The sequence below is a fragment of the Anomaloglossus baeobatrachus genome, chromosome 8 (assembly GCF_048569485.1).
Source record: "Anomaloglossus baeobatrachus isolate aAnoBae1 chromosome 8, aAnoBae1.hap1, whole genome shotgun sequence".
NCBI lineage: Eukaryota > Metazoa > Chordata > Amphibia > Anura > Aromobatidae > Anomaloglossus > Anomaloglossus baeobatrachus.
Window position 1 is genome coordinate 73,449,406 of NC_134360.1, and position 12,326 is coordinate 73,461,731.

General features: G+C 50.7%; 1 protein-coding gene across 1 annotated transcript in view; it reads right to left on the reverse strand.

Annotated features, from left to right (window-relative positions):
- Nucleotides 1-400: 400 nt before the first annotated feature.
- NOL8 (nucleolar protein 8) overlaps nt 401-12,326 on the reverse strand; it is a 135,871-nt gene continuing 123,945 nt past the window's right edge. Inside the window, exons 14-17 of the mRNA XM_075321792.1 lie at nt 8,807-8,936; nt 8,378-8,445; nt 8,151-8,233; nt 401-749 (exon numbers count right to left, since the gene is read on the reverse strand). Of these exons, the coding sequence (XP_075177907.1) occupies nt 696-749; nt 8,151-8,233; nt 8,378-8,445; nt 8,807-8,936 (335 nt within the window). The 3' untranslated portion in view covers nt 401-695. The remainder of the gene's footprint in view (nt 750-8,150; nt 8,234-8,377; nt 8,446-8,806; nt 8,937-12,326) is intronic.

The following is a 12,326-nucleotide window of genomic DNA, read 5'->3' on the forward strand; positions in this document are numbered from 1 at the left end:
CGAGCACCCCCCAAAATCACTCGAACATTAAATTGGCAAACCTCGAACCTCGCTCATCTCTAGTCTTAAGCTCTTATCTGCAGTCAGTGGCTATTGCTGATTTAACAGGTCTCGTTGGAGTCAGTGGTGGTGGACTGTCTGATTTCTGTGCTATTGTTTCACCCAGTATATTAAGTGACAAATTGTTGGAATCAGGATCTTTTTTCCCACATTATGCTGCTTTTAGATGAGGTAGCAAAAAGCTGGTGAAGATTCCCTTTAAGGAGGAATTGTTTAGTCCCTCACTGCTAAACTGCGGTCTGTGTTTACTCCTACTGTTCCTTCAAACAAGAGATATCTGCACCATGTGTCAAATTGCAATGACCCAAATATATACAAAAAAGACATAACATCTAAAAACTGCAATTTAGTTTAGAATTTTTATTCACAAATAAAGGACTCAAAATATAAATTCTTGAAAATTCGATCAAAAATAATTTCCAATATATCTGTAATATTTTCTTTAAGTTATATGCTCGCAGTCCATTAAATAAAGCCTTTGTGATACCGATGTCTGATTTCTTCCACGGGAAGCAGTTTTGTTGTTACACAGGTTTCATCGATTACATGTCATTGTTTTGTGATAATAAGTAATTGCCCATTAGCGTGTCCTGTGTAATGCATAAGAAGACTGGACTGTTGGGCTAGAGGTCAGGCTACTGCTTGGATTTCAGTTTCCTCTTCGCATCTTTGTGCCTTTTCCTGCATTCCTAATGCAAATAAGAACAAATATAGTTATGTACAGTGGAACCTTGGTTAACGAGTAACCCAGTTAGCGAGTATTTCGCTATTCGAGCAAAGCTTGCTGTAAATTTGTAACTCACTTTACGAGCAAGCTTTGCCGTATGACCAAAAAGAAGGGAATTTTGTTACTTACCGTAAATTCCTTTTCTTCTAGCTCTTATTGGGAGACCCAGACGATTGGGTGTATAGCACTGCCTCCGGAGGCCACACAAAGCAATTACACTAAAAAGTGTAAGGCCCCTCCCCTTCTGGCTATACACCCCCAGTGGGATCACTGGCTCACCAGTTTTAGTGCAAAAGCAAGAAGGAGGAAAGCCAATAACTGGTTTAAACAAATTCTCTCCGAGTAACATCGGAGAACTGAAAACCGTTCAACATGAACAACATGTGTACCCGCAAACAAACCAAAAATCCCGAAGGACAACAGGGCGGGTGCTGGGTCTCCCAATAAGAGCTAGAAGAAAAGGAATTTACGGTAAGTAACAAAATTCCCTTCTTCTTCAGCGCTCTATTGGGAGACCCAGACGATTGGGACGTCCAAAAGCTGTCCCTGGGTGGGTAAAGAAATACCTCATGTTAGAGCTGCAAGACAGCCCTCCCCTACGGGGAGGCAACTCCCGCCTGCAGGACTCTTCTACCTAGGCTGGCGTCCGCCGAAGCATAGGTATGCACCTGATAATGTTTGGTGAAAGTGTGCAGACTCGACCAGGTAGCTGCCTGGCACACCTGTTGAGCCGTAGCCTGGTGTCGTAATGCCCAGGATGCACCCACGGCTCTGGTAGAATGGGCCTTCAGCCCTGATGGAACCGGAAGCCCAGCAGAACGGTAGGCTTCAAGAATTGGTTCTTTGATCCATCGAGCCAGGGTGGCCTTAGAAGCCTGCGACCCTTTGCGCTTACCAGCGACAAGGACAAAGAGTGCATCCGAACGGCGCAAGGGCGCCGTGCGGGAAATGTAGATTCTGAGTGCTCTCACCAGATCTAACAAATGTAAATCCTTCTCATACCGATGAACTGCATGAGGACAAAACGAAGGCAAAGAGATATCCTGATTAAGATGAAAAGAGGATACCACCTTCGGGAGAAACTCCTGAATGGGGCGCAGCACAACCTTGTCCTGGTGGAAGACCAGGAAGGGAGCCTTGGATGATAGTGCTGCCAGCTCAGACACTCTCCGAAGAGATGTGATCGCTACCAGAAAAGCCACTTTCTGTGATAGTCTAGAAAGTGAAACCTCCCTCAGAGGCTCGAAGGGCGGCTTCTGGAGGGCAACTAGTACCCTGTTCAGATCCCATGGATCTAACGGCCGCTTGTACGGGGGTACGATATGGCAAACCCCCTGTAGGAACGTGCGCACCTTAGGAAGGCGTGCCAAACGCCTCTGAAAAAAGACGGATAGCGCCGAGACCTGACCTTTAAGGGAGCCGAGCGACAAACCTTTTTCTAACCCAGATTGCAGGAAAGAAAGAAAGGTAGGCAATGCAAATGGCCAGGGAGTCACTCCCTGAGCAGAGGACCAGGATAAGAATATCCTCCACGTTCTGTGGTAGATCTTAGCGGACGTGGGCTTCCTAGCCTGTCTCATGGTGGCAACGACCCCTTGGGACAATCCTGAAGACGCTAGGATCCAGGACTCAATGGCCACACAGTCAGGTTCAGGGCCGCAGAATTCCGATGGAAAAACGGCCCTTGGGACAGTAAGTCTGGTCGGTCTGGGAGTGCCCACGGTTGGCCGACCGTGAGCTGCCACAGATCCGGATACCACGCCCTCCTCGGCCAGTCTGGGGCGACAAGTATGACGCGGCTGCAATCGGATCTGATCTTGCGTAGCACTCTGGGCAAGAGTGCCAGAGGTGGAAACACATAAGGGAGCCGGAACTGCGACCAATCTTGCACTAGGGCGTCTGCCGCCAGCGCTCTTTGATCGCGAGACCGTGCCATGAAGGTTGGGACCTTGTTGTTGTGCCGTGACGCCATTAGGTCGACGTCCGGCACCCCCCAGCGGCGACAGATTTCCTGAAACACGTCTGGGTGAAGGGACCATTCCCCTGCGTCCATGCCCTGGCGACTGAGGAAGTCTGCTTCCCAGTTTTCTACGCCGGGGATGTGAACTGCGGATATGGTGGAGGCTGTGGCTTCCACCCACATCAGAATCCGCCGGACTTCCTGGAAGGCTTGCCGACTGCGTGTCCCCCCTTGGTGGTTGATGTATGCCACCGCTGTGGAGTTGTCCGACTGAATTCGGATCTGCCTTCCTTCCAGCCACTGCTGGAAGGCTAGTAGGGCAAGATACACTGCTCTGATTTCCAGAACATTGATCTGAAGGGTGGACTCCTGCTGAGTCCACGTACCCTGAGCCCTGTGGTGGAGAAAGACTGCTCCCCACCCTGACAGACTCGCGTCTGTCGTGACCACCGCCCAAGACGGTGGTAGGAAGGATCTTCCCTGTGATAATGAGGTGGGAAGAAGCCACCACTGCAGAGAGTCTTTGGCCGTCTGGGAAAGGGAGACTTTCCTGTCCAGGGATGTTGACTTCCCGTCCCATTGGCGGAGAATGTCCCATTGAAGTGGACGCAGATGAAACTGCGCAAACGGAACCGCTTCTATTGCCGCCACCATCTTCCCGAGGAAGTGCATGAGGCGTCTTAAGGAGTGCGACTGACTTTGAAGGAGAGCCTGCACCCCAGTCAGTAGAGACCGCTGCTTGTCCAGCGGAAGCTTCACTATCGCTGAGAGAGTATGAAACTCCATGCCAAGATACGTTAGTGATTGGGTCGGTGACAGATTTGACTTTGGGAAGTTGATGATCCACCCAAACGCCTGGAGAGTCTCCAGTGCAACATTCAGGCTGAGTTGGCATGCCTCTTGAGAGGGTGCCTTGACCAGTAGATCGTCCAAGTAAGGGATCACAGAGTGTCCGTGAGAGTGCAAGACTGCTACCACTGCCGCCATGATCTTGGTGAACACCCGAGGGGCTGTCGCCAGACCAAATGGCAGAGCTACGAACTGAAGATGGTCGTCTCCTATCACGAAGCGTAGAAAGCGTTGGTGCTCTGTAGCAATCGGCACGTGGAGATAAGCATCTTTGATGTCTATTGATGCTAGGAAATCTCCTTGAGACATTGAGGCAATGACTGAGCGGAGGGATTCCATCCGGAACCGCCTGGCGTTCACATGCTTGTTGAGCAGTTTTAGGTCCAGAACAGGACGGAATGAGCCGTCCTTTTTTGGAACCACAAAGAGATTGGAGTAAAATCCTCGCCCCCGTTCCTGAGGGGGGACAGGGATCACGACTCCTTCTGCTCTTAGAGAGTCCACCGCCTGCAGCAGGGCATCTGCTCGGTTGGGGTGTGGGGAGGTTCTGAAGAACCGAAGTGGAGGCCGAGAACTGAACTCGATTCTGTACCCGCGAGACAAAATGTCTGTTACCCACCGGTCTTTGACCTGTGACAGCCAAATGTCGCAAAAGCGGGAGAGCCTGCCACCGACCGAGGATGCGGAGGGAGGAGGCCGAAAGTCATGAGGTAGCCGCTTTGGAAGCGGTTCCTCCATTTGCTTTCCTGGGGCGTGAGTGAGCCCGCCAGGAATCTGAGCTCCCTTGTTCTTTCTGAGTCCTTTTGGACGAGGAGAATTGGGCCTTGCCCGAGCCTCGAAAGGACCGAAACCTCGACTGCCACTTTTTCTGTTGAGGTTTACTTGCTCTGGGCTGTGGTAAGGAAGAGTCCTTACCCTTGGACTGTTTTATGATTTCAGCCAATGGCTCACCAAACAGTCTGTCTCTAGATAATGGCAAGCTGGTTAAGCATTTTTTGGAACCAGCATCTGCTTTCCAGTCCTTTAACCACAAGGCTCTGCGCAAAACCACAGAATTGGCGGACGCCATAGCGGTACGGCTCGTAGATTCTAGGACAGCATTGATAGCATAGGTCGCAAACGCAGACATTTGCGAAGTTAGGGACGCCACTTGCGGCACTGCTGGATGTATGATAGCATCCACCTGTGCTAAACCAGCTGAAATAGCTTGGAGTGCCCACACGGCCGCGAATGCTGGAGCAAACGACGCGCCGATAGCTTCATAGACAGATTTCAACCAAAGGTCCATCTGTCTGTCGTTGGCATCTTTAAGTGAAGCGCCATCCTCTACTGCGACTATGGATCTAGCCGCAAGCTTGGAAATTGGGGGATCCACCTTTGGACACTGGGTCCAGCGTTTGGCCACCTCAGAGGGAAAAGGATAACGGGTATCCTTAGAACGTTTAGAGAAACGCTTGTCTGGATGAGCGTCGTGTTTCTGGATCGATTCTCTGAAGTCAGAGTGGTCCAAAAAAGCACTTAATTTACGCTTGGGATACAGGAAATGGAACTTCTCCTGCTGTGCAGCTGCCTCCTCTGCAGAAGGGGCTGGGGGAGAAATATCCAACAGTCTATTAATTGCCGATATAAGATCATTAACCATGGCGTCACCATCAGGGGCATCCAGATTGAGAGGGGCCCCAGGATTAGAATCCTGATCACCGTCCTCAGTCTCATCACAGAGAGACTCTTCTCGCTGAGACCCTGAGCAGTGTGATGACGTGGAGGGTCTTTCCCAGCGAGCTCGCTTAGGCTGCCTGGGGCTGTCATCTGAGTCAGAGACTTCAGCCTGTGATGCTTGAGACCCCCTTGAAGTACGGATTAGTTCCAACTGAGGGGGACCGGAGAGCATAGACACAGCAGTGTCCATGGTCTGAGTAACTGGCCTGGACTGCAAGGTCTCCAGGATTTTAGTCATAGTCACAGACATTTTATCAGCAAAAACTGCAAAGTCTGTCCCCGTCACCGGGACAGGGTTCACAGGCGTCTCTGCCTGGGCCACTACCACCATAGGCTCTGGCTGACGAAGTGCCACTGGGACTGAACATTGCACACAATGTGAGTCATTGGAGCCTGCCGGTAGATCAGCCCCACATGCAGTACAAACAGTGTACACAGCCTGTGCCTTGGCACCCTTGCGTTTTGCGGATGACATGTTGCTGCCTCCTCAGAGCAGTACAGGGTGTCCAGCCAAGAAGCGACCTTACAGTGCAACTATATATATATATGGTACCAAGAAAAAAGTACACTAATATAACACTGAGGCACTAGTGGGGCCAGCACTAAAGTGCAGCTTACCGCCCGCTTAGGAGCGGGTGTGTGGTCGCCGAAATCCCTTTAGTCTGGGTCTCCCAGAGCCTGCAGCCTTTCCCCAGCCAGACCGCATGTGTAATGGCTGCCGGCGTCCTTGTGGAGAGGGGGGGCGGGCCCTGGGCGTATACAGACGAAGAGCGGGAAGCCTGCTTCCCACTGTGCCTAGTGAGAGGGCTGGAGCATGTAAATAAAGCTCCAGCCCTCGGCGCTGCCCATTGAGCAGCGTCTCTCCCCTACCCTGATTGACAGGGTGGGGGCGGGAACGAAGCGGCGCTAGGCCGCAGAAGCCGGGGGCTAAAGTTAGAAGCGCCGCCGCCGTAAAAGCGCGGTCGGCGCAAAGTCCCCGGCGCACCACAAGTCGCAGCTGCGCCGCCGCTCCAGTAGCGGTCGGCGCAGTAGTTCCCAACATGTAACGTCACTCAGCAAAGCTGCAGTGACCTAACCCCAGCGCACAGCGCTACTGTCCCCGGCGCACTATAACGCTCAGCAAGCCTTGAGAGTGTCCGTGCCTGCCGGGGACACAGAGTACCTGAAAGTTGCAGGGCCTTGTCCCTGAACGGCACTCCCGCTCCAAATCCAGCAGGTTCTCTGGGTCTGTGGATGGAGCCCGGCCTCAGGGCTTGGGGGCCGGCAAGATCCCACTTCCACAGAGCCCTCCAGGGGATGTGGAAGGAAAACAGCATGTGGGCTCCAGCCTCTGTACCAGCAATAGGTACCTCAACCTTACAAGCACCACCACGGGTGAGAAGGGAGCATGCTGGGGGCCCCATATGGGCCCTCTTTTCTTCCATCCGATATAGCCAGCAGCTACTGCTGACTACAAACAGTGGAGCTATGCGTGGATGTCTGACCTCCTTCGCACAAAGCAGAAAAACTGGTGAGCCAGTGATCCCACTGGGGGTGTATAGCCAGAAGGGGAGGGGCCTTACACTTTTTAGTGTAATTGCTTTGTGTGGCCTCCGGAGGCAGTGCTATACACCCAATCGTCTGGGTCTCCCAATAGAGCGCTGAAGAAATACTCCCCGCACACACTTCTGGTTCCGTACATCCACCGTGCTCTGACCCACTCTTACAGTCCACACATACACAGATATTATGCTCACCTTACCTTCCGTTCAATCGCCAGCCTCACGGTTCTTGTAGTTCGCCGCTACAGGATGTGTATCGGTAACCATCGCAATGAGGGAGGAACGTCCGCTGTCAGCCGCTTCTCAAAGGCAGCACGCTGACCAATCAGAGGCAAGCGGCTCCTGCCTTTGACATCAGCGCTCTGGCAGCAGAAGTTCCTCCCTTGTCGCGATGGTTACCTGATACACATCCTGTACCGGCGAACTGGAAGATCCAGGAGGCCGGCGATGAAACGGAAGGTAAGGTGAGCATAATATGTGTGTGGAATGGCACAATAGGGGACCAGGATGGGACATTTAACAAGTTGTGGAACGAATTGTCTGCATTGCAATGATTTCCTATGGGAAATTTTGCTTTGCTAGACGAGTAACTTGGTTAACAAGCACACTCCCAGAACGGATTGTTCTCGTTAACCAAGGTTCCACTGTAGGTGTGTGTGTAAATATAATATTATAATGAGAGATTATATATATCTATATATATATATATATCTATATATCTATCAAGCTGCACGTCAGTGAAATACTCACTAAGTAGTGGGTAACCCGAAAGCTGTACTATTCACTACGCGCACGAAAAGTATGGCTTTTGGCTTACTCGATACTTAGCGAGTATTTCCTATTGACTTATATTGTGCCCGCTACTCGTAACGAATATGCAAGTAGCTGTCAGTACTCGCTAACAGCATAGTGAGAAAGAATAGTTAACTACTCACTTAACACTACTCGTCACTTAAATTAATCAATACGTCAGTATTAACTGATCGATGTGCTAAAATGCTGTGCCAAAAGTTGGTCCCCAGAGGTCATCAAGATACAATTCCCCCTTTTTTTTTACTCTCTGGCCATCACCATCTACTACATTACGCTATAAGGAGGTTTTATACACATTGACTTTATGAATGTACTGTATGGTTATGGTCAAGTACAAGAATCTCAATTAGACAGTTAGTGCTAATAGCAAAACTGCACCAAGCTGCCCAATGAGTGACACATTGCTGCAATCAGGGTCTCTGCTCTCAGATTACATAGCAAAAACCTGCTGACAGATTCCCTTTAAAGCTTCATGTCTTACCTCCATAATGCGGTCTCTCATTTTATCCCAGTCTTTTGCCTTTTGCTCAGATGTTGATGATCGGAGGAACATCTTGGGACCTTCTGTATATAAAAATAGGATGTAGAGGACATGTACCAGTTAGCTCAGGTATTATGCACAATCAATGGACCAGCAGAAAAATGTTAAAGAATATGTAAGATGTTGTTGGTTACATGCCAAGGATAATGTATTGGCAGCTTATTTACCTTTTAATCGTGCGTCATCTTTCACAAAAAAGAAAAACCTGATGCCGCTGCTCCTCTCCAACGATGAGCTACAAGAGGAAGACAATGAAATGTTCTCATTACTAATCTCTACAGCACATCGGTCCTTACACCAGTTTTAATGGTGTAAAAAAAGGCAGTAATATTCAAATGTAAATTAATTAAACCCCTTCAACCCCGGGCGATTTTCTGTATAATTTTATTTTGCTCCCCGTCTTCCGACAGCTGTAACTTTTTTATTTTTCCGTCAATCTTGCCATATGAGGGCTTGTTTTTTTGCGGGACGAGTTGTACCTTTAAATGAAACTAAGTTTTACTATATACTGTACTGAAAAATGTCAAAAAAATTCCAAGTGTGGAAAAAGAGGGCACCTCTACAATAACTTTAGGCCCTTAGACTAGGGACATCACCTTGTATTGTCGGCTGTTCCAGCCGTGTCCTCCTCAGCTTCCTCCTCTTCCTCAGAGCTGCTGTCCTGAAACCTGGGGTCTTCCTGCCAGGCCACTTTAGAAGCTTTAATAGTTTCAACCTTATAGGGTTCTGTAAAGAAATGAAAAGACCAGGAAGCATGGATACTTGTGTGCCTCGGTCATAGCATGGAAAATGTACATAATGACACACAGCATTATCATGACTTACTCATACCAGTTATATATAAATGTATCCCATTAATCAGTTACATATAATGTGCAGAAATCCATAATTACACTGAACAGCAAAGAAGGGAATTTTGTTTACTTACCGTAAATTCCTTTTCTTCTAGCTCCTATTGGGAGACCCAGCCAATTGGGTGTATAGCTTCTGCCTCCGGAGGCAACACAAAGTATTACACTTTAAAAAGTGTAACCCCTCCCCTCTGCCTATACACCCTCCCGTGGATCACGGGCTCCTCAGTTTTGGTGCAAAAGCAGGAAGGAGAAAAACTTATAAATTGGTCTAAGGTAAATGCAATCCGAAGGATGTTCGGAGAACTGAAAACCATGAACCAAAAGAACAATTCAACATGAACAACATGTGTACACAAAAGAACAACCAGCCCGAAGGGAAACAGGGGCGGGTGCTGGGTCTCCCAATAGGAGCTAGAAGAAAAGGAATTTACGGTAAGTAAACAAAATTCCCTTCTTTGTCGCTCCATTGGGAGACCCAGACAATTGGGACGTCCAAAAGCAGTCCCTGGGTGGGTAAAAGAATACCTCAATAAAAAGCCGAAAAAACGGCCCTCCTCTTACAGGTGGGCAACCGCCGCCTGAAGGAATCGCCTACCTAGACTGGCGTCTGCCGAAGCATAGGTATGCACTTGATAGTGTTTCGTGAAAGTGTGCAGACTAGACCACGTCGCTGCCTGACACACCTGCTGAGCCGTAGCCCGATGCCGCAATGCCCAGGACGCACCCACGGCTCTGGTAGAATGGGCTTTCAGCCCTGAAGGAAGCGGAAGCCCAGAAGAGCGGTAGGCTTCGAGAATCGGTTCCTTGATCCACCGAGCCAAGGTTGACTTGGAAGCCTGCGAACCCTTATGCTGGCTAGCGACAAGGACAAAAAGCGCATCTGAACGACGCAGGGGCGCCGTGCGAGACACGTAGAGCCGAAGTGCTCTCACCAGATCCAAAGAGTGCAAATCCTTTTCACATTGGTGAATTGGATTAGGGCAAAATGAAGGTAAGGAGATATCCTGATTGAGATGAAAAGATACCACCTTAGGGAGAAATTCCGGAACCGGACGCAGAACCACCTTATCCTGGTGAAACACCAGGAAGGGGGCTTTGCATGATAGCGCTGCAAGCTCAGACACTCTCCGGAGTGACGTAACTGCCACTAGAAAGGCCACCTTTTGCGAAAGACGTGATAAAGAGACATCCCGCAGCGGCTCGAAAGGTGGTTTCTGAAGAGCCGTTAGCACCCTGTTAAGATCCCAGGGTTCCAGCGGACGCCTATAAGGTGGGACTATGTGGCAAACTCCCTGCAGGAACGCGCGGACCTGCGGAAGCCTGGCTAGATGCTTTTGAAAAAATACGGAGAGCGCCGACACTTGACCCTTGAGAGAGCCGAGTGACAAACCCTTGACCATTCTGGATTGGAGGAATGAAAGAAAAGTGGGTAAGGCAAACGGCCGTGGAGAGAAACCGTTATCAGAGCACCAGGATAAGAAGATTTGCCAAGACCTGTAATAGATCTTGGCGGACGTTGGCTTCCTGGCCTGTCTCATGGTGGCAATGACATCCTGAGATAATCCTGAAGACGCTAGGAGCCAGGACTCAATGGCCACACAGTCAGGTTGAGTGCCACAGAATTCAGATGGAAAAATGGCCCTTGTGACAGCAAGTCTGGGCGGTCTGGAAGCGCCCACGGCTGACCCACCGTGAGATGCCACAGATCCGGGTACCACGACCGCCTCGGCCAGTCTGGAGCGACGAGAATGGCGCGACAGCAGTCGGATTTGATCTTGCGTAACACTCTGGGCAGCATCGCCAGAGGAGGAAACACATAAGGCAGTCGGAACTGCGACCAGTCCTGAACTAACGCGTCCGCCGCCAGAGCTCTGTGATCCTGAGACCGTGCCATGAATGCCGGGACTTTGTTGTTGTGCCGTGACGCCATGAGATCGACGTCCGGCGTTCCCCAGCGGCGACAGATCTCTCGAAACACTTCTGGGTGCAGAGACCATTCCCCCGCATCCATGCCCTGACGACTGAGAAAATCTGTTTCCCAGTTTTCTACGCCCGGGATGTGAACTGCGGAGATGGTGGAGGCTGTGGCTTCCACCCACTGCAGAATCCGCCGGACTTCCTGGAAGGCTTGACGACTGCGAGTGCCGCCTTGGTGGTTGATGTATGCAACGGCAGTGGCGTTGTCCGACTGGATACGGATCTGCCTGCCCTCCAGCCACCGCTGGAAAGCCAATAGGGCTAGATACACTGCCCTTATTTCCAGAATATTGATCTGAAGGGAAGACTATCGGAGTCCAGGTTCCCTGAGCCCTGTGGTGGAGAAAAACCGCTCCCCACCCTGACAGGCTCGCGTCCGTGGCGACCACAGCCCAGGTTAGGGGTAGGAAGGATTTTCCCTGCGATAGAGAATTGGGAAGGAGCCTCCACTGAAGTGATGTCTTGGTTGCAAGGGAAAGAGACGGTCCTGTCGAGGGAAGCAGACCTCCTGTCCCATTTGCGGAGAATGTCCCATTGGAGCTGCCGTAGATGGAATTGCGCGAACGGCACTGCCTCCATCGCTGCCACCATCTTCCCCAGGAAGTGCATGAGGCGCCTTAAGGGGTGTGACTGATTCCGAAGAAGTGATTGCACCCCTGCCTGCAGAGAAAGCTGTTTGTCTCGCGGTAGCTTGACTACCGCTGACTGTGTATGAAACTCCATCCCGAGGTAAGTCAGTGATTGGGTCGGTGTCAATTTGGATTTCGGGAAGTTGATGATCCACCCGAACTGCTGGAGAGTCGTCAGAGAGACTGTAAGGCTGTGTTGACACGCCACCCGAGAAGGGGCCCTGACTAGGAGATCGTCTAGGTAGGGAATCACCGAGTGGCCCTGAGAGTGTAGGACCGCCACGACGGATGCCATGACTTTGGTGAAAACCCGTGGGGCTGTCGCCAGGCCGAAAGGCAATGCCACGAACTGAAGGTGTTCGTCCCTGATGGCGAAACGCAAAAAGCGTTGATGTTCGGGTGCGATCGGCACGTGGAGATAAGCATCTTTGATGTCGATCGATGCTAGGAAGTCTCCTTGTGACATCGAGGCGATGACCGAGCGGAGAGATTCCATTCCGAAACAGTCTGGTCCTCACGTGTCTGTTGAGCAGTTTGAGGTCCAGAACGGGACGGAATGATCCGTCCTTTTTTGGCACCACGAACAAGTTGGAGTAAAAGCCGCGACCACGTTCCTGAAGGGGAACGGGGGTCACAACTCCTTCTGTCTTCAGAGC